This window comes from Henningerozyma blattae, chromosome 3 (assembly GCF_000315915.1).
Source record: "Henningerozyma blattae CBS 6284 chromosome 3, complete genome".
In the NCBI taxonomy this organism is placed as follows: Eukaryota; Fungi; Ascomycota; class Saccharomycetes; order Saccharomycetales; family Saccharomycetaceae; genus Henningerozyma; species Henningerozyma blattae.
The window spans coordinates 406,321-427,482 of record NC_020187.1 but is presented as its reverse complement, the minus strand read 5'-3'; the positions used below and the strand labels follow the sequence as shown (position 1 = coordinate 427,482).

General features: G+C 30.0%; 8 protein-coding genes across 8 annotated transcripts; 2 read left to right on the top strand and 6 right to left on the bottom strand.

The window, feature by feature from the left end:
• Nucleotides 1–117: 117 nt before the first annotated feature.
• On the bottom strand, nucleotides 118–2,005 carry TBLA0C01800 (class I SAM-dependent methyltransferase; the record flags this gene model as incomplete). Its single annotated transcript, XM_004179464.1, is given in 2 exon segments — nucleotides 118–1,071; nucleotides 1,073–2,005. Coding segments are annotated over 2 exon segments (1,887 nt in total).
• Nucleotides 2,006–3,771: 1,766 nt separating this feature from the next.
• Nucleotides 3,772–6,438, top strand: PXA1 (ATP-binding cassette long-chain fatty acid transporter PXA1; the record flags this gene model as incomplete). The annotated part of the gene is made up of 1 exon (XM_004179463.1): nucleotides 3,772–6,438. The coding sequence occupies one exon, from the start codon at nucleotides 3,772–3,774 to the stop codon at nucleotides 6,436–6,438; it is 2,667 nt and encodes an 888-aa protein (XP_004179511.1).
• Nucleotides 6,439–6,550: 112 nt separating this feature from the next.
• On the bottom strand, nucleotides 6,551–7,951 carry NOP53 (Nop53p; the record flags this gene model as incomplete). The annotated part of the gene is made up of 1 exon (XM_004179462.1): nucleotides 6,551–7,951. The coding sequence occupies one exon, from the start codon at nucleotides 7,949–7,951 to the stop codon at nucleotides 6,551–6,553; it is 1,401 nt and encodes a 466-aa protein (XP_004179510.1).
• Nucleotides 7,952–8,941: 990 nt separating this feature from the next.
• KES1 (oxysterol-binding protein KES1) lies at nucleotides 8,942–10,366 on the bottom strand (the record flags this gene model as incomplete). The annotated part of the gene is made up of 1 exon (XM_004179461.1): nucleotides 8,942–10,366. The coding sequence occupies one exon, from the start codon at nucleotides 10,364–10,366 to the stop codon at nucleotides 8,942–8,944; it is 1,425 nt and encodes a 474-aa protein (XP_004179509.1).
• A 1,409-nt stretch (nucleotides 10,367–11,775) lies between these two features.
• Nucleotides 11,776–14,721, bottom strand: TBLA0C01750 (uncharacterized protein; the record flags this gene model as incomplete). The annotated part of the gene is made up of 1 exon (XM_004179460.1): nucleotides 11,776–14,721. The coding sequence occupies one exon, from the start codon at nucleotides 14,719–14,721 to the stop codon at nucleotides 11,776–11,778; it is 2,946 nt and encodes a 981-aa protein (XP_004179508.1).
• Nucleotides 14,722–16,593: 1,872 nt separating this feature from the next.
• TBLA0C01740 (uncharacterized protein) lies at nucleotides 16,594–18,168 on the bottom strand (the record flags this gene model as incomplete). Its single annotated transcript, XM_004179459.1, has 1 exon — nucleotides 16,594–18,168. One exon carries the CDS (start codon nucleotides 18,166–18,168, stop codon nucleotides 16,594–16,596), a length of 1,575 nt encoding a protein of 524 aa, XP_004179507.1.
• A 433-nt stretch (nucleotides 18,169–18,601) lies between these two features.
• SPP1 (Spp1p) lies at nucleotides 18,602–19,762 on the bottom strand (the record flags this gene model as incomplete). The annotated part of the gene is made up of 1 exon (XM_004179458.1): nucleotides 18,602–19,762. One exon carries the CDS (start codon nucleotides 19,760–19,762, stop codon nucleotides 18,602–18,604), a length of 1,161 nt encoding a protein of 386 aa, XP_004179506.1.
• A 534-nt stretch (nucleotides 19,763–20,296) lies between these two features.
• On the top strand, nucleotides 20,297–21,121 carry MCP1 (Mcp1p; the record flags this gene model as incomplete). The annotated part of the gene is made up of 1 exon (XM_004179457.1): nucleotides 20,297–21,121. The coding sequence occupies one exon, from the start codon at nucleotides 20,297–20,299 to the stop codon at nucleotides 21,119–21,121; it is 825 nt and encodes a 274-aa protein (XP_004179505.1).
• Between the last annotated feature and the right edge of the window lie 41 nt (nucleotides 21,122–21,162).

The following is a 21,162-nucleotide window of genomic DNA, read 5'->3' as shown; positions in this document are numbered from 1 at the left end:
TCCGACAGGTGTAAAAAGATGCAAGAGATGAGTAACTATTCTGGAACTTCAAACACAGCTTGTAACCAACATCTATACATTTTCAACTGTCTCTTACGATTAACTAATAATCTTCTATCAGTACCAATTTTTCTCTACCCTGAAATATTTCTTTGTAAAAATATCTCTCAACTCTTCTTCTGTGAAAAAATAAACTCTTGTCCCATCTCCTCTAATGTAAAAATTATCTTCCATTAATCTATTTTTCTTGAATCTTACTTGAGCTAAATCATAACGGCCGTAATCTCTAAATAAAATTGTACCACCTGGTTTTAAAATTTTAAATAAATTATCCATAGCTTGATCCCATTGATTTGGAGCTAATGCACTAAATACAAAAATCATGACAGCAATATCCACAGATTCTTCCTCTACACCTTCAGGTAATTCTCCTTTATCATTAGCCAAATCCCAAACACATGCATGACCATATTTTGAATTAAAATTTTCTGAATTTTTCACTAATTCTACAGCTTTGGGGGCAAAATCAGCTGCAATAATTCGTAAATCTTCATTTTCATTTTCTGTTAATATTGGGAAAAAAGTATTACCAGCACCACAACCAATTTCAAAAATGGTTGTTGGTGGGGCGTCTTTCTTTGTGGCGGCATAAAGACTTGGGAATTCTATTTGTAACCATTTTCTATCCTTAAAGAAATTTTCCTTATTATTTTTATAGAATATATCCCAATAACGAGCTGGATTACCATTATATAATTTTTTATCAAAATCTGAAACAGGTGCCTCTTGTTGTAATTTAATCTTTTCTTGGGCGTCATTTATTTGTTCATCACCCCATTCGACATTATCCCAAGCATTGTGGGCCCAAACATCTGTTTCCTCAGTTAAATTCCTTTTACCAAATTCGAATGGATTATCACGACCAATTCTTGATGGTTCTGGAGTATTTTCATTAATGTTATCCAATTCTTCTTTACTATAAGAAATATCATGATTAATTGAATCAGTGATTTCTTCTTTAACATCTTGAGTCAATGCAATAAATTTGGATTCGTTGGAATCAGTCTTGCCTAAGCGAATCAGCAACAACTTCTAAATTATTAATATCCCTTGAAATTGTTGTAGATATTGGTTCATTGGAAGGAGATTCTGGTTGTGAATTATTTTTCTTATTCTTCTTCTTATTTTTCTTCTTGTTTTTTTTTGATTTTTTAGATGAGGTGGTTGAAGAAGCAGGTGTAATAATAGATTCCGTTGGATCAGATGTAGATGGGGCTTCAGAAGATGGGTTAGCTTCCGTAGAAGCAACAGTCTCGATCTCAAATTTTTCGGTTGGTTTTGGATTTTCAATATTTTCCTTAATTGATACTTCTGGTATATCAGCTTCTTTGACTGGTTCCTCTGCTTTGACTGGTTCCTCTTCTTTGATTGGTTCCTCTTCTTTGATTGGTTCCTTTTCTTTAACCTGTTCAACTTCCTTTACTGGTTCAACTTCCTTTACTGGTTCAACTTCCTTTACTGATTCAACTTCCTTTACTGGTTCAACTTTCTTTACTGGTTCAACTTTCTTTACTGGTTCAACTTTCTTTACTGGTTCAACCTCCTTCACTGGTTCCTCAATTTTAGCTGATACATCTTCTTTAACAGGTACAACTTCCTTAGATGGTTCAGCTTCTTTAACAAACTCAACTGCTTTAGCAGGCTCGGCTTCTTTGATTGATTCAGACTCCTTAGTAGATTCAACTTCTTTATCTTTCTTAACTTCTGGAACTTCAATTGAAGATTCTTCTTTAGAAATTGGTTCTTCTGAAATGGCAGGAGTTTCCATTACTATAGCATCATCTTTTTCTTCAATGGTATTATCTTTTTCAATAGACTTATTGAGTGTTTTCTTATCAACTTGTGTAGCTCCAGCATTTATTGGAGCTGGAGCAGTTGCTTTTGAATCACTATCATCAACTTTAGCAAATTTTTCAAATTTCTTAATCAAGTCAGCAACACCCATTTTATCTTTGTGTATATACTTTTATTTTGCTCTTCAATAATACAATGTAGACAATTATTGAAGTAAATCAATAGGAACGTTTATGGATATATAATTGAATGGATTTTATGTAATTTTTTACTTTTTTCATAGGCTATTTGTTATTCATTTTGTTGCTAAATCATATAGTTTAGATTCCAGTTTTGTTTTTCCTTTTGCGAATAAAATTTAATTAGCCAAATCTGCTCCCAAAACAAATCGGGCAAAATAAAGACAACCGTGCGGGCATGTCTGTGGCCCCTAACTGATTACGCCCACTAATTTTGAAATAAGCTAAACCTAATATACTATGAAATAGTAAGTTTTTAGAGTTGATTGCTAGTGGTTAATATTGAAGGTTTTTAAAACTTTTAGGAAGAATCCAATTTATAATTCATAAATTTGGTCACGTGTATATTTTCTAATGATTAATTTATGTTTTGTTTGAAAATGTTAAAAATATCATAACAAATAATAATAGTAAATAAAAAAGAGTAAAAAGAAATTTAAAAAAAAAATTTTAGAAATTATGCAAGACTATTCTTTTCTAATTTATTCTATTTGCTAGTAGTTTGAGCTAAAGGGAATATTATGGGTGATAATCATAATTCAAAAAACAAACAAACAGATATATCATGGAGCTATATGGTTGCTAACAAAAAAAAGTATTTATGAAAGAAGCAAGGAATCTACTTAAGAAAAGCATTAAATTATATCGGAAGTATAAGTTGTATTAATATTAGAGTCCGACATTATTTAGAGAATAATTCTGTTGTTAATAGTAAAGGTATATTATAGAAACCTCCTACCCTTCTGAGTAGGAATAAATTCTATAAAAATAAATATAAGAAATACAAACTTATAAACGAATTTATGCAGGCTATTTATACGTTTCAATTTTGGACGAGAAGAGCCAATTCATGTTCTATACCTAATGAAAATATTTTCACTTAGCTTACCTGTTTAGTGTATCATGATAATTATTATTAAATATATAATATTATGACACATCATTTACTTCAATAGTTAATCTTATGACACATGAATTATCTAATTGGGATTTTATTAGTATTATTATTTGTACATCATACTTTTCTATTATTCCTAAACTAGTAATTATTACTTGTTTACGCATAAAGACCTGTTATATTTATTAACATTCATTTTCAACAATGTAATAAGTAATATTTTTATACATCCTGAATTTCTGGAAATATAAATAGAGCTTATTTATATATAATTTTGTAGTTTTATATACGTTAATTAGCCATGAGAGGATAATTATAAGAACAGATCGTACAATAAATTTCGACAAGAATTTATTTATATTAAAACGTAAATCAATTTACTCTTAACTGGTACATAATTTAACGTAACTTTCATAATAAGACAAATAAATTTCGAAACTATTCATGTTCTTGTCGTAATTTATTGTGTTAAATTTTTTTAAATTGCCAAGCTTATTAAAATTGACTGTAGCTTATTTAGTTATTATCAGTCATTATTCTTTAACTAAATGGGGTTTAAATGATTTTCGGCATTCTCATTGTTCCCGGAGTTTTTCAATTACCCCAACATATGCGGGGAAAATGTATAAAATAATGTTGTAATAAAGGAAATCAGGAGAATAACAGAATATAAATAAAGGCCATTTTGAATCTAAGATTTACAATCTGAAGCTCTTCTTTTAATTCGCATTTTATTCGTTAAATAATAAGTAAAATATATATCACAGGTTAAAACTTGAAATGCCGTCAGCTCGCGAAACCCTTTCTAAGGTTTTGATAAATTTACATTCACAGGGTATCGGTTTAACTCTACAGAATATTACTGTCACATCATATGTGAAGATACTTTTCAAACATTTATTTTTTCTACTTCGATCAAATAACACTAATTTATCGATCTATAGAAAAAGAGCTAAAATCATTCTATTGTCTCTATCGACTGTAATTTCATTATTTGGAGTAACATCCGTTTATACTTCTGTGGCAATTATTAAATACATACGACATTATTTACATGACTTGAAATTAAGCAGAAATAGTCCAAACTCCTTAAAGAGAACAAGATCGCAATTACAATTGGAAACTGGTGCAAGAATAATTTATATTCCAAATGAGTTTAATAAGAAACCTGCAAAACCAAAGCGAACAAAAAAAGGAAAACCTATTTATATACCACCTGTTGATGATGATATAATTGACCATAATTCAATCTCATTTAAAAAATTCGAAATTCAAGAAAACTTGATAAAGAAAAATATGAATAACAATAATTTTAATAATAAACTTTTCTACTCAAAATTTTTAAATCAGTTGAATATATTAATGAAATTTTTAATTCCCAATTTTTTCAGTAAAAATTCTATTTTTTTAATTTTACAGATAACATTTTTAATCCTTAGGACTTGGCTATCCTTATTCATAGCGAAATTAGATGGTCAGATAGTAAAGGATATTATTTCAAATAATAGGAAAATGTTTCTCTGGGATATTCTTAATTGGTTTCTTATTGCAATTCCCGCATCTTTTACCAATAGTTCAATAAAATTTTTACAAAGAAAACTATCATTGAATTTCAGAATTAATTTGACTAGATATATTCATGATATTTATCTTTCAAGTTCCACTGCAACTTCAAATTTAACTTTCTACAAATTAAATTTTGATTTCCCAGCAAATAACAATTCAATTGTTACCAATATTGATAATTCAATTACAAACGATATTATAAAATTTTCTAATACAACAACTTCAATTTTTGCAAACATTGCTAAACCAATTATTGATTTAATATTTTTTGCATTTTATTTGAGAGATAATCTAGGCACATTTGGTGTAACTGGAATTTTCCTTAATTATTTTTTAACTGGTTATATTTTAAAAAGATTCTCACCTGCTTTAAATGTATTGATTAATCGGAAATCAAATTCAGAAGGTGATTATTATAATTATCATTTGAATATGATCAACAATAGTGAAGAAATATCCTTCTATCAAGGTACTACTGTAGAAAAATTAAAAATTAAAAATTTGTTCAATATTTTTATTACAAACTCTTTAAATATTGAATTGAAAAAGCTTAATTACAATATAATTGAAGATTACATCTTAAAATATACCTGGTCAGGATTAGGCTATGTATTTGCATCAATTCCTATTATTTTGTCTGGCAACACAAATAATGTTAATGCATCCTCATCTGCACATGTAGATGTTAATATGAAAAATTTTATTGTTAATAAAAGATTGATGCTTTCATTAGCTGATGCTGGTTCAAGATTAATGAAATCCATTAAAGAGATTAACCAATTGACTGGCTATACAAATAGAATTTTCTTCTTACTCTCTGTTTTACATAGAGTTCATTCTGATAAATTTGACTATGGGATTGATTTGAAACTAATCAAACAAAAGCAAGAACAATCTCAATTACAACAGATTAAGGGTAAGAAAAAAAGGTTAATTCAACCAAATCAATTAATCCAAGGTACAATCCAAAATTATTTTAATGGTATTAGACTGGAAAATATTGATTTGATCATACCTTCTAAGAATGGTCCATATGGTACAAAGCTATTAAAGAATTTGTCTTTCCAAATCCCTGACATTTTCGAATTTACATCTGCTTCAACCATTTCTACCAGCACAACAAATAATAACCTACAACCATTTCAGTCTAAGGTTTCAAGCTTATTAATTTTGGGTTCAAACAGCTGCGGTAAGACTTCTATCCAAAGAATTATTGCCAAATTATGGCCAATATACAATAAGAGTGGTCTATTATCGATTCCTACAGATGATAATTTATTATTTATACCACAAAAACCTTATTTCTTAAAAGGTGGTACCTTGAGAGACCAAATCATTTATCCAATGTCTCCTGATGAGTTCTTTGATATTGGATTAAATGATAAGCTTTTAATTGATATTCTAACAGATGTTAAATTAGATTATTTGATCAAAAGAGATCAGGGTTGGATGTATCTTGATCATATTGCTGAATGGAAAGATCTTTTGTCTGGTGGTGAAAAACAAAGAATGAATTTTGCAAGAATTTTATTTCATAGGCCAAAATTCATTATTTTGGATGAAGCAACCAATGCCATTAGTATTGACATGGAAGATTATTTATTTAATTTATTAAAAAGATACCGGTTTAATTTCGTAACGATATCACAAAGACCTTCCTTAATCAAATACCATGACTTATTATTAGAGATTAACCATTCAAGTAATAGTGATGATACATTAGTTACATCAACTGAAGTGCCTCTATCAACTTGGAAATTACAGACCGTCGGAACTGATGAAGCTATCAATTCAATAGATAATGAAATTTTGCAATTAAATGAAAAATTATCACACATAGAAGATTGGAAGTTAGAAAGAGATAATTTGAAAAAAAAATAAAAAATGTTTCTTAAATTTTATAAAAATTTATCTAATATACAATTATTTCCATTTATAAATATATTATTAATAATGACTTTAGAATGATGACGAATGCCTTACTAGGCTATGCTTATTTAAAATCTTTATAAGTCCATTTTTCAGTAATCTTAGGTTTATATTTTCTACCCTTAGCGACTCTAACACGGCTTTCCATTTTACCTGTACTTTGTAGTTTTCTAACTGTATCATACAATAAATTCCCTTCCGGTCTTACTTTTCTTAATGAATCACTCAATTCATCCTTAAATTTAACTTCTAAATTAGCTTCCCTTACCTTATGTTTAGTACCCAACTTGTGATTCTTCTTATAACGAATAGTTGATTTTTTATCAACTTTCTCTAGTTTATCTTTCTTTTCGGCTTCAAGTTCTTTTTCAATCTCATCTAATCTTTCTAATTCTTTTAACTGCTTTTTATATTTCTTCAAGTCTTGCTGTAATGATACTTTTTCATTATGCCTCTTTGATTTATTTCTTTGTTGTTTTGTTTTCTTTTTATTCTCAACTTTCTTATTAATTGATAATCTAATTTCTCCATCTTCTTCTTCTTCTTCTTCTTTTTCACTTTCATCTTCATCTTCTTCATCGCTTGAAGATTCCTTTAACTCATCGTCATCTAAAGTTTTTATTAATTTTGCAATTTTAGTCTTATATTCTTCAATTGAAATTCTTCTATCTTCTTTAACTTTCTCTAATTCATATTCTTCTTGAATTAAGTCCTCCCAATCTTTAGAAGCTGGATTATAGGATTTACCAGAATGAGGTAAATCCTTATATTCCTTAACTCTTACTGGTTCAATATCCAATGTAGTTGGCTTAACTTTTGGTATAGACCATGAAGTTGATGAATTTACTAGCAATTCTTCTGGGATTTCAACTTTTTTATTACTATTTTTTCTATATAATTTTATCTTGATCCCTGATGGTAACATTTTAGTATTGTCATCTGACTTAGCATCTTTTTCATTAGCATCCCATAAATCATTATTACCAGATTTAACCAAACCATCCTTGGCAAGACGATTTTTAATTCCTGATTCACCATCAATTCTACCTGCCAAAGCCATAAGTTTTGCTAATTCTTTCTTGCTGACACCTTGGACCTTCTTCTTTTTATTAACATTACCATGTTTTTTCGATTTAGAGTCATGTTTTGGATGGGATAATGGGCTTACTTTAGAATTTGTCTTAATAGAATCTAAAATTTCAGTACTTTTCAAGTTCTTTTTAATTTGTTTTCTTTTAATCAATTTTTGTTTCAAAATTTCATCACCTTCGGAATCAACTTTAAATAATTGTTCATTATTAATTTTTGATAAATCATTTGTACCATAATGAATTTCCTTTTCATTATTTTCTGCAATACCAGATTCAATATCAGTTAAATCGATATTTTTTCTCCAAGACTTCTTACCCTTTCTTGAAGACTGCTTATATTGGGCAGGCTTTGGGACTGTATTAATTGGAGGCATATTTTTTTGTGGTGTGTAGTAGTAGGATTACTTTTACAACTTTATGTCAATATATAAAACATTAATAACATGAAGACATTTCTTTAATAGCCTTATTATTAGTACTTCTAAAAAACTGTACCTCATCGCATCGCATTGCAATTTTCAAATTTTCCAGAAATAAAAAAAAAAGAAATTGAAAAATTTACTAGTTCCCTCGTTAAAAATGATAAACAGTTGTTAGTTAATAGAAAAATTCATATATATACAAATATATACTTATGTGTAAAAACTTTAATTAATTGTATTTTACTATTCTTGAGTTAACCTGAAATGTTAAATTTAGATAGTAAAAAGAGTAATAGTTTATAAAAAATTGTAAAAATAAAAATATAATATAGTGAAACAATTGTAATATAATATTGTATAATAATGATAAGAATTAGGATAGGTGTACTGTTAAACTCAATTTGGTATTGATTTCAATTTTCTATCTTATATTTCATTTTTTTTATTTCATTTTTATTTATTTAATTTTTCTTTTCAACTTCATAAATGATTTAATTAAATTGAAATATAATTAGTAAAAAATGTTTGAAGAACGATAAACTATATCAAAATAAAAGGAGAGATAATATATGTGTATATATAGTTTAAAATTCATTATAATAACAAGGTTGTGAAGGGTAGATAAGTTCATCGAAACAAACGGCGTAGATTTGATTTTGATAAAGTTTATAAAAATCTATGCAATTGTCATGAAATATAATAGAAGAAAAAAAAGTGAAGATAAAAGTAATATAAGTAAAAAAAAATATGTCAATAAAATAGAAAATTCATTAGGGATAAAAGGACAAAAGAAAAAAAGAAGCAGAAAAACGGAAGTTTAATAAACAAAATAGAACATGTAAGAGTATCACTCTGTGATTATACTTTATTTTTGAGCATTTTTTTCTTTCACGTAACTTCTTTTTCTTTATGGTAGATATTAATATTGTTATAATATTGTTATTACAATACAATTTCCTTTTCTGCATCCCATAGTTTTCTATGGAATCTCCAATGGATTGAACCGACATTTTCCTTCTTATCATCTTTTTCACCAACTAAAGTACCACTTGGAACATTTTTTAAAGATAAATTAAATTCAGAAGCCAACTTAACAAATAATTGATCTTGTTCACCTAAGCTAGAAATGTCCAAAGCTTTATTCTCTGCAGCAGAAGCTAAGTTAGTGGTGCTAACAGTGGCAGCAGTATTCGTAGTTGTTGAAGTAGTGATTGAGGCTGTATCATCTGCTGTAGCGGTTGAATTAGTTGATAAATTTGAATCTTGGAACCATCTTCTTTGCCAGCAAATACCCTTTTCTTCCTCAGCTTTTCTTAATTCTCTTTGACTTTCTTCCAATTCAGTCTTAGTCTTTGCGATAGCATCAAAATCATTAGCAGTAATGGCAGCTGCAACATTCTTCCAAGCCTTTCTTGATTCTAAAGGATGTTGTTCTTCCAAAGGCTTAACATTCAAAAACTCAGAAGTTTGTCTTTCAGCATCATAAAATGGAACAGGATCTAAATCGTCTGATTTTTTGGAACCATGCTTTATTATAGTTGATTGACCAGACCATTGACCGGAAATTGTATATAATGGGTTCTGTTTAGAGAAATAAGCCTTTGAATTTTCAAATAACTTAGCCTTGAAAGAATTTTTTTTACCAGAGAAGTAACCTTTACCAGAATATTCAACCACACAGAATAAACCAGTAGATGATTGGATATAGGATTTGCCCTCTAATTCGACAAATGGAGATGCAGCTAAGATACCTTCAATATGTAAAGGAGGAACAGTGATCAAATATGATTCATCACCAATTTCCAATATACTATGACCAAATTGTTTGACTTGTAACATTAAAGTCTTTGAGAAGGAAGCCTTAACTTGGTTGTAACCTTGCAATTTGACATTGTTTTTATCATTGAAAATAGAAAAGGCAGTAACTGGTGGATGATGAGATACTTGTTCACTTAATAATACGGTTTCACCAAATGAAGGGTTCGACTTATTTTCCCATTTACCTACAAATAATTCACCCAGGAAAGGATTCAAAGGTTTCTTTTCAGAACCCATTGATTCATTTCTGGAACAATATTGAGACTTTAAAGTAGAAATGAACCATCTAATGACCAATAACATTCTTGCGATTTCAGGAGATTTAATGGTAGGATCGATCTCATTTAAGGCTTCTTTGAAGTTCAATTCATTAACAAAAGATGGTTGTAAGAACAAGTCTGGATGTTCTGCCCAGTATTGTGAGAATTCAGATAACGAGATTGGGGATAAAATGAATGGAGGAGCAGTCAATGATGAAATATCACCATTGAAGGATGCAATGGACTTCAAGAAAGAAGTCCAAGTGGAAGAACTGGCGTAACCTGACATGATGGTCTAAAGCAAAGTGATGATGGATTGTAATGGTACGTTAGAACTTTCCTAGTCAAACAACAAAGTACTAACCGTGACGATGAACAGACAACGCACGATAACAGACTCTTAGGCAATTTTTGGAACAGCTAATACTAAACAGATGCGTTCTTAAATGTGTCAAACAGTTTACACTTCTTAATAAATGTCCCTTCTCTTGATAAACACTGAACGACGTCTAGTCAATCTTCGATTCATTCATTACGTAGTGGTTGTCTATTGCCGATCCTTTGTTAACTCGTGGATTCCAGCTTCCTCCATGCCATTAGCTAACAACACGCAATACTGTTTCAGTTCCACCACCAGTTTGTTTGTTTGAGACACATAGTATGAAATTTCAAAGTTGTTTGTCAAATTTGCCAAAATTTTCCAATTCCGCAAGGCATTTGTCATTTCCTGATTGGGCTACACGAAAAACATTTTTTCCGTAACTTACCGCGGATTTTTCCTGTTATGGTTATTTCAAGTCTCGTGACTATCCTATTTTTCGGACATTTGTTCCTGAAAATCTAGTGTTCTATTATATAATTATACATTATCTATATTTAAAAATAATATTTAAGAATTACATATAGAAATTACAATTGAAAAAAGAACTGTTATAGTTTTTTTTAATGTACAGTCAAACCTTTGACGACACAATAAAAAAATATATTAAAGCACTTGTCAGACTGCCATTCACACCCACCCAGATATATACTGTCACTTCTACAAAGAAAAGCTCACAGACTGGGCCAAGATCATCGCGCCATTTTTAACGTATTACAAAAGTAATACAGCAAACAGCAAAACAAAAAGCGTAAAGAAAACCAGATGACCGAACCGCTAAGGATTACGGAACCAAACTGGCGTAAACTTTCAATACATTATTCTGTGGTTCTCACTTTTGGGCATGAAGGTATTTTGGCTCATCAACCAAGTTGGATTCAATGGCTCATTTTAAGAGTCAAAGAGTGACGATTCCTATAGAAATGATCCTATGAAGTACGTCGACAGCCCTTTTAAAAAAAATCATAAAATAGAAATTAAAATAATAATTAATCTTTTCATACTTGAACAATCACTCGCCTTTTATACTTTTTAATCCGAAATTTTTTTTCTTTTTCTTAGTTTTTTTTAGAGGATAAAAAGAGGAGATTTTTGTTTTTTTCCATTTAGGGTTTCCGAGATTAGTGAGAGGGTAACAGTATTCTAAGATATATTTATTTTAGGGTTAGAGTTTCTTTTTTATTCTAGATTAAGTAATCGTCATTAAACTATTTGATTCTGTTTTATATAGTGTTACAAATTTATTTATTATTAAATGTCTTTTTTTTAGTACAATTATGCAAAAAAATGAATGTGTCCTGCCAGAGGGTTACTAACCACTACAGATCCCCCAACTTCATGCTATGTCTTTTGATAAACTCAAATATTTTCCGAGTCTTGGATTTGTCTCTTAATTTCCGTTGTTCATCTAATTCATTAAGATCTATATTATTAACTATATTAGTAGTAACAGATTGTTTCCCATGAAGTAAACTATTACTCTCTTCAACAGGAGTTGTTTCTTCATTATCCTTATCCTTGGCGGGCTCATTATCGTTAATATCATCCATAGTTAATTTACTCGTTGCAGTATCAACGCTAATTTTTGATACATCATAATTAGAATAAAATGATAAAAAACTGAATCTTTTCTTTTCATTATAATTAGGAGTATGATAATTAGAATTACCACTAGTCATGCTTACTGGCGTATTGATTTTATTGCCATTAATTTTCTTGTTACTTAATGGATTACTGATATCGCGACTAGTGCAACAACTGCTTGTGTGCCCATCAATAAGACCGTCCTTTTGTGGATCTAACTCTTGGGAAATTATACTATTAGTAGTGCTCAAATTGAGTTGATTCATTTGCTCTTGAATCAATTTAAATGTAAGATCCATGTTATTAGTTTTAGAACTATCCTCTCTAGAATTACTAGGCCTATTATTTTCTTCTGTAAGGGTAAAATTACCTGTAGCATTCTGGAAGTTACTATTACTATCATGATCAATTACTAAACTTTTTTCTCTTTCTAAATCCATATTTATCAAAGATATCTCGGATGTAGTAGTAATACCTTCCAAATAAGAAGATATATTATTAATAGATGATGTATTTCTAGATGGCGGATAATAAGATGTGGGCCTTGGCTTATTATGCTGGGTATTGGAATATGGCAAATTCTTACCATTATTGCTCAAATTATTTATTACACAACCTGGATTATTACTAACCCTTTGGGATGAGCTTCGTTGATAATTGTAATGATAATAAATACCGAAATTTTGTTTATTAGGAGATGGTGTTTGAGAATGTAATCTTTTAGCCTTATCGTATGTTAAATTAATAATACTTGAGGTTGGACTACCCATCTTGTCATTTTGTGGTGATGATCCAGGAATTAATGCGGGTGTTGTAGAACGAGGTTTAATAGGACTCACTTCTTCTAGAATGTTATTGTTCCTACTAGATGATGAAAATGGTGATCCATATCTATATTTTAATGGTGCACTATCTGGTATTGGAGATGTAGAATATCTTCTAAAACTATAGTTATTAGGAGATAATCCAGATGAATTAATATTTGAAGGTATAGCATTTGTAGTTAGATTATGATTTATATTGCTTGAATTAGTAACTGCTACATGTGTAGTTTTTGAACCAGGATTAGAGAAGTCTCCTTCCTTGGATTGCTCACGCTCATTTTCACTATCAATCATAGCTTGCAAAGCAATAGAGGCTGCCGAATTTCCTCTCTTATGACCTCTTATATATTTTGGTATATTTGTATTGCTATTAGAAATGTTATTGGATGATCCAACATTGTTATTTAATTTATTCAATTTATTGGAATATGTGATATCCATTAATGAAGATGATGTTGATGTGTTGACGATTGCATGAGATTGAGATTCTTGGGGAGGTGCAGGTAATGGTATTAATGTTGAATCAATAATTAACGAATCTCTATTTTGATGCGATAGTCCCACAGAATTAGTAGAACAAACAGAAAGAGGTCTACTCTTGGCAACTGCATTGGAATATGAATCTGAACGTTCTTTCACAGTTTTTGTTATCGTACTTAATGCATTAATTTTAACAAAGCTATTATTAGCAGAGTGAGTTCCTACTGTTTGGTTAGAGTTCTTTAAAACTTTCCGTATTGGAATCATTTTATCCCACTCATTTGCTGCTATCGATAGAAAAGTGAAATGAGGCTTCAACCATTCATGGTTTATGATTCTTCGCATATTAATTCTTTTTTTATAATTTGGAACTAATATTTTTCTTAATAAATCTCTTGGTAAAGGTTGAATATATTCTGGGAATTTTAATGGTGTGGTAGTAATATAGTAATAAAGTCTTGCAATATCATTACCATCTGGATTTTTAATATCATCATCCCAAGGTAAGTAGCCAGCTAGCATGGCATATAATATAATACCACATGACCATAGATCCGCCTTTCTTGCTTCATATGGATGCTTACTTATTACCAATTCTGGAGCAGCGTAACATGGTGAACCACATGGAGTGAGCATTAATTCATTTGTTTGAAAAAATTCGTTTACAAAACCAAAATCTGTTATTATTAAATTTTCATGTTTATCTAACAAAAGATTTTCTAATTTGAGATCTCTGTGAACTAGCCCCTTTGAATGCATATAATGAACACCACTAATTAGCTGTGAAAACAATTTACTAGCATTAATTTCTTTTAATCTTTTCTTTCTTTGGATATATTTGTAAAACTCACCACCAGAAGCATATTCTAATACAATACCAATATATTTAGAATTTTGTAGAACATCATCTAATTTAACTATATTTGGATGGCATAATTGCTTTAGAGCATTGATTTCTCGATATACTTTAATTTCTTTGTTTGAGCCTTTAGGTAGGATAGAACTTCTCTTGATGAGTTTAATGGCAACTTGTTTCGGTATTTCATTCGAGGCTTGTGTGGAAGCTTTTGACCAACCTAATTTTACTTTACCAAATTCACCTTCACCTAAAGTCGAGCTTAATATGTATGGACCAAATGGTACATATTTTTTCTTCTTTGGCTTTTGAGAATTAATTGTAGAATTACTACTTACTGTAGAGATATTGTTGGTATTAAAGTTATTATTGTTGGTATTAGTATTAGTATTATTAGTATTACTATTATCATTCTTGTTGTTGTTATTACTATTATCCGTATTTGTATTATTAAGATCTTTAATAGTACTACTCCCTGTAGGAGGATTAATATTACAGTTATCAGAAGAAGTTTCAGCCATATTTTCACTGACCGTTATTTCAGTTGATTCCATTTGAGATATAAAATTTTTATTGAGGGGTGATGAAAAAAATAAAGTTAAACTAAAATAAGAAGTAAGGCAGTTGGATAATGTTACAAATATTTACTTCTGAAGAATTTTTTTTTGAAAATCAGGTGTTGTATGCTTTCGTTTTTAATCTTTAGGTATTTTTCGAAAAAAAAATCGATGCGATATATGGATATTGAGATAGGTTGCTATGAATGGAATAGGAAAAGAAACCCAAAAATAGAAAATAATTAAAAATGTATAATAATTTTTTTTTCTGTATAGGATTGTTATTAATGTTTGACTAAAAAATGTAAGTTCAAATGTCAAATATGGCAGCACAAGTTATAAAAAGAACAGTAAATCAAAAAGTGGAAAAATATTAATGCAAAATGTAATGCTAAAGATGCAAACTGGGTTTTAAAATCAAAAGAATAAAAATACTAGGAAATTGGAATAAACTTTTTTTTGGATTAAAGTTCTAAAATTTATATTGTATGATAGAAATATATTTAAAGTAATATATCTTGTTGAGAACTTTGAGTTGGAGTATGCAAGTAATATATCTAGAAAGGGCAATAAATTCAAAAATAATAAAAATTTTTATTTTTATTTTGTATGAGATGTTTGAAGTAGTATATGAATACAGAGTACTTGGATTTTCCTGAACACTTGGTAAAATACGGTTAGTCAATCGATGATTCAATAGCGTTATTCTTTTTTGTTTTCTGATAAAGAATTCGAGCAACTGCAGCAAATCTTAAGCAACAACTGTATTACAGAATAGAGAACCTAAAATTCTTTGTTTCTTTACTGTTTAATTACGTAACTCCTAGGAAGTGATGTTGCCTTTAAAAAGCGTTTTTTATTTTTTTTTGATTCACTTAATAGATCCTGAAGAACGTAGTAGACACTCAAAGAAAAGTAGCAACTCTTGCAGAAATTAGAATGGCAACACCGTGTGTTGAACACTGATCTGTTATTTACGTCTAGTATTCGAAGAAAGTAGGCAAATAAGTGCAATGAAAAAGAAAAAATGGCGGTTAAACGCTCTTTGTTGCCAACAGTGTGTATATGATATGTTAAAATTGATGATAGTAGCAGTATCAAATCAAACCTCAAAAAAATTTCCGAAATATTGTACAAAGCAGGTAGAAATTAATAGATATTGTTGTAATATCGTATAAGAATAAATTAAAGGACAACAGAATAAACTTTCACAGTATAGAAAGAGTCTGGAAATCAAATTATCGTCGCAGTGAAAAGATTATATTCTTCTATTTATTTATTTATTTATTTTCTAAATTTTTGCTTTTACTTTTCAGGCCTTCCATATTTCGTGAGATCTGTTTTGTTTACTCCATTCCTATTTCTGGTATCGGACCTGATCAGGAAATGCACGAAATTCGTGGAGTTTCCAACAATAGAAAAAGAAAACAAAGCCCAAATTGGAAAAGGGTTCTATGACGCAGTGTTGCCCATATCCGGAAATGTGAACTATACCATATTTCTATTTTTGATTACATAGACGAATCGAGAATGTGAGTCGGATTTGCGAGTCAGATGGCTCATTAGAATTTTGCCGATTTAGGACACACTTGAACAGTTGCTATGGTGACTACATTTTTGAGTTTTGATGTTTCATCTATCCGATCAAAGCAATGGGCGGGCGATAAAACAAAGGATACAGGAAAGGTAAAATGATTCAAAACAAATGAAAAAAAAAGGAAGAAAGGTTTAAAAGTATAATATTAATATTTATAAAATCCAAGAATTAAAACCTCTTTAGGTAAAAGATAAGTAGATGGACAAGAGGGTGAAGTAAGAAGGAAACAAAAAAGTATATTACATGGAAGCTGATTGCACTTTATCCATTGCCTCCTCGGCAGCACGGCCGGCAAAAGGTAGGTAAACAGTTAAAAGATTATCTGGGTCCACGGTTCCTGTTAATCCATTAATACGTGGGTGGAGAGCAACTGTGTTTTTATAGGAAATGCTAGAGGTTGCGTGGGTAGCCTGGCCCTTAGCCATTGCCTTTCTTCTATTACCGCCGGTATGTAGAAAGCTGAGACATTCTCTTTGCAATTCATCGCTTAGTAAAGTTTGATATTCAGTGGATGAATCCTCTGACTCATCTTGAGAGTGGGAGGAAAAAAAAGGTTCCATGTTCCAATGATAAACATTGCCTGAGCTACCGATCGATATTAGATCGGTAGGGGATGTATTGGAAAACTTTATATCCACAACTTCGTCGTCGCCTGCTTGATTAATTGTTGCTAGTTCTGGCTGTATCTTTCCGTATTCATTGGAAGTAGAGGCTCTGGCACTAATGTTAGAGTTGCCAAACACTGCACGAATATCCCATAAATTAACAACCCCAGTAGTTGAACCTGATGCGAACAAACTATCAATTAATGAAGAATGATCCATTGATAGAAACAGACCTTGATCATTTTCATTGGAGTTATTATTCGTGCTATTACTATTATTTGTATTATTATTAAATATAAATATTGGATTTTCAGAATTTGATCTAGTATCCCAAAATCTTATTATGTTATCTTCTGATATACTTGAGAATAAGGTATTATTAAAGTAATTGACTGAATATATTTTCCCGACATCTTTGATGCTGAAACTGTTAATTATTTCACCTACTTTTTCACCATTATCGACGAATTTCAAAACACAAGATCTTGATTCTTCCACAACTTTGTTGCATTGTGATGCTATTAGTTTTAATCCATCAACAGAAAGATCGAAATCATTGGAAATATTGCTAGTGGCTGATTGTATAGTAGAATAATTTGTACTTGAGCCCATAGCATCTTGTAATGTATGTACTGGAATTTTAATATCATTTTTAAACCAAGCCAATGAACCAGTTTCTGCCATAGCAATTATACCACTATCGTCATTTGAAGGGTTATTATTATTATTATTATTATTTACATTTAATATTAATTTTGTAATATTTTCACCTTGGAAAGACCATTTGGGTTTTATTGGAGTATTAGCCATTCTCTTCAAAGTAACGTCCTCGTACTGGGTATCATTTAAAGATCGGATATCCGTAGATTGATCAATATTATAGACCCCTAGAGGTAATATAGTATCAATTTCATAGATATCACTATTTTGGGTTTGATAAATTGTTGTTGTCAAGGTACCATTACTCTGATCTGGGATAACCTTGTTACCAAACACTATTTTGTTATTAGCATTTTGATTGGTGGACAAAGTCGTAGTTAAACCTGTAACAGAAATTGATTGATTGTTACCCAAACTCGAAGAATTTTGAAATTTAGGTTTATAGGTTGATATATGTTTGTATAATGATGGAATAGATTTTTTCCAGATTTTAAATTCTTCATTACGTGTTTTATTAGCAATGATATCAGTAACAGTAGATGCCATCATTGATTGCAAATGATTCTGTAAAGTTAAATTTTTAGAAAAGTCAGACCTAATAAAAATATATAATGACAAATTGTATACACCACTATTGGTAATAATTGGCCGTTTGCTATCTTTTTTTTTGTTTTGGTGGAACAATTACTATAATTTAGAATGTAAAAGAAATGTTTTAATGATACTTCCCTCAAATTTTGAATTTTAAACTTCAATTTTCGCTTTTTAAAAAATTTGAAAAATTCGTTAAAATTTCCCCGAGATCTAAATATCTATCGATTACATTAAGCAATAATAGTTCTAAATACACTATCTAATAGATTAAATTTGGTGAGGTTCAGCAATAACGGTGTTATTTTCTTCTTCTATATCTATTAGAAAAATTTTTAATACATATTATAGCCTTATATATCTAATTTTAATTGATAATATTTTGAGAAGATCATATGACCTTCTGCTCTAGTTGTTTTTGCTTAAGTTGCTCAAAAAATTGAATATTTAAACATTCTTTCCTAGTATCTATTAAAAGTTTAGTTCTTTCAATATTATGCTCTAGTGATTCTATTTGGTAATTATATCTATCAAATTCCATACTAACCCAGTCTTGATGTCGTATGCACCTGGGTTTAATGCAAATTCCGTCAATCAAAGTTTGGGGTTCTGTACTATTCGCGTTATTCTCCATGACAGTCTTATATTTATTGGAAAAATCTTCTACCGAAAGTGTAGTACCATTCTCTATACATTCTTGACAGTATCCACATATATTTGTTGATTTCTTGTGTTTTGAATTTTTGCTTCCACTACGTTTATTATTTTTCCTCTTCTTAGTATTTATTTGTGATGTCGATGCTTGTTGTGGGTCTACAGTATTGACCGTTTCATTATCAGAAGACTGTAAATACAATCTCACTTGATTAATCCAGTCAATATAGCTCTGTAATTTAGCTAACTTTTGATTTAAATCTGGTAATTTTAGTTGCGTATCATTAATAATTGCATTCAAATCCTTTAATAGATTATCGTTCGATATTAACTCATTATAGAGAGTGATATCAATATCCTTAGATATGTCTCTCTTTATAAATCCATCTTCACCAAAATTTTGAAATTCTGATACTGTTTTTCTTGAAGTCATTGCTGTAACAATTTCTTCATTAGTGGTAGTTTTATCCATTACTGTTTGCATGAATAACATACCATGTTGCTTAGAACAATACTTACTCTTCTCTAAGCATGGCTCGTAACAATTAGGCAATCTACATTTTCTTTTCCATTGTGTACAAAGTGCTGTCGAAAAATTCTTATCATTGAGATTATGAGATTTGTTTTTGGAAGCCTTTGTAATACCAGCTTGACAATAAGGACAATAATATTTAAAAATAAGATGTTGGAATTTTTCAGGGATGTGAACACATTTAAAATGATACCAATCATAACAACCATCACAGCCTACCATTAATTCTCCAGAATCAGGCTTTTTGCAAATACAAAATAATTCTTCATTAGTTTTCGAATCTATCTTTTTATCTGAAAAGGCAGGACACCACGAAGGTAATGGAATATTCTCTATGCAATTTGTCTGAGTTTGAATGTGGCTCATTCTTTATTCTGGAGATACAAATCAAATATCTCCAACGTTACGTTTGATATGCTTAATCTTAACCAAAATCCAAGTTTAAGTTATTTTAACAAATGCCATATAAGGATATCTTTGGGTATAGCTTCACCTTATAGGCTTGTAAGATTGCTAATTTAGAATAGTTCTGTATATTTCGGTTTTAACCATTCTCTTGATGTATAATAAAGATTATATAACATTACAAATGCATAGTAGATAGTCCAGTAACGGGTATAACTTTTTTATTTCCCATTTTTCATTTTCACATGGCTATTGTCCGAAAAGAAAAATGAACGATAACTCCACATTTATAGTGTAATGACCACAAAAGCTCAAAATCGTAGATTCGAATTAAAGGAGCACTTTAGTAGAAAGACTACTTGAGACACATCTTAGGGTATTCACAGATGCAGTATATAATATTACATAATTTAATTTGACCAATTTTATATGTTTTTATTTCATCTCTGAAAAACAAAATAAAATTAAAATCAATAAAACACAGAAAGACCGACAATGTCCGTGGAAAAAGCTGCTGCAACTTATGAAAATTCAAGTGTCACAAATCCAAATAATGAAGATATCTCTCTGGAAACACAAAACCGCCTACAAAAGAATATTGCAACAAGAACTAGATATATCGGACTGTTTAGAAATATTCAAAAATATTCCACAATCCCAATTACCAGCTATTTTTGTTTACATGCAACTAATATAATTGTACTCCCCCTAGTGGCGTCCAATAATCAAGTTGAAAGATTTATGGAATGGACACATACCTTTTTACCAATTAACACTGCAAAGTGGATTTTATTCTTTGCATTTACTCATATTGAGTCTGGAACTCTTTTAAAGTTATTCAAGATTTGGAATGAAGCTGATAGTAGAAATTTAAAAGGTAAAAATGATTATAGCGTAATAAAGACATTTTTATTAAAATTTGTCAAAGGACGCTCGCCAGTTTCTCTGTCCGGATCAGTTTTTGTATTTTCAGTATTTTTCCACCTAGCTTTAATAAAATTCTTACCTCAGTACTTGGGTGGTCTACATACTGGTATCCCATTTATTACTTGGCTATTGCATAACGATAGTTTATTTGTCCGTTTCGGGTTAGGTGCTCTACCATTGATTATATTGATTTGGGGTGCCATTTATCACATAGTCAATGGAAGTGCTGAATTTTTGGGCTTAAAATACAATGCAAGAAACACGTTTAAGTCATTCGCAAACTTACTAAGTATTGTTGGTACCATTACCGTATTTAAATTCCTTCTAACAAAACCAATCTTTCAAGAATTGGAAATCCCAGGTTTTGAAAAACTTATCTCGTACTTTTATTAGCATCTTCATCTGTTCTAGGAATATACCTTACTTTTGTCCCA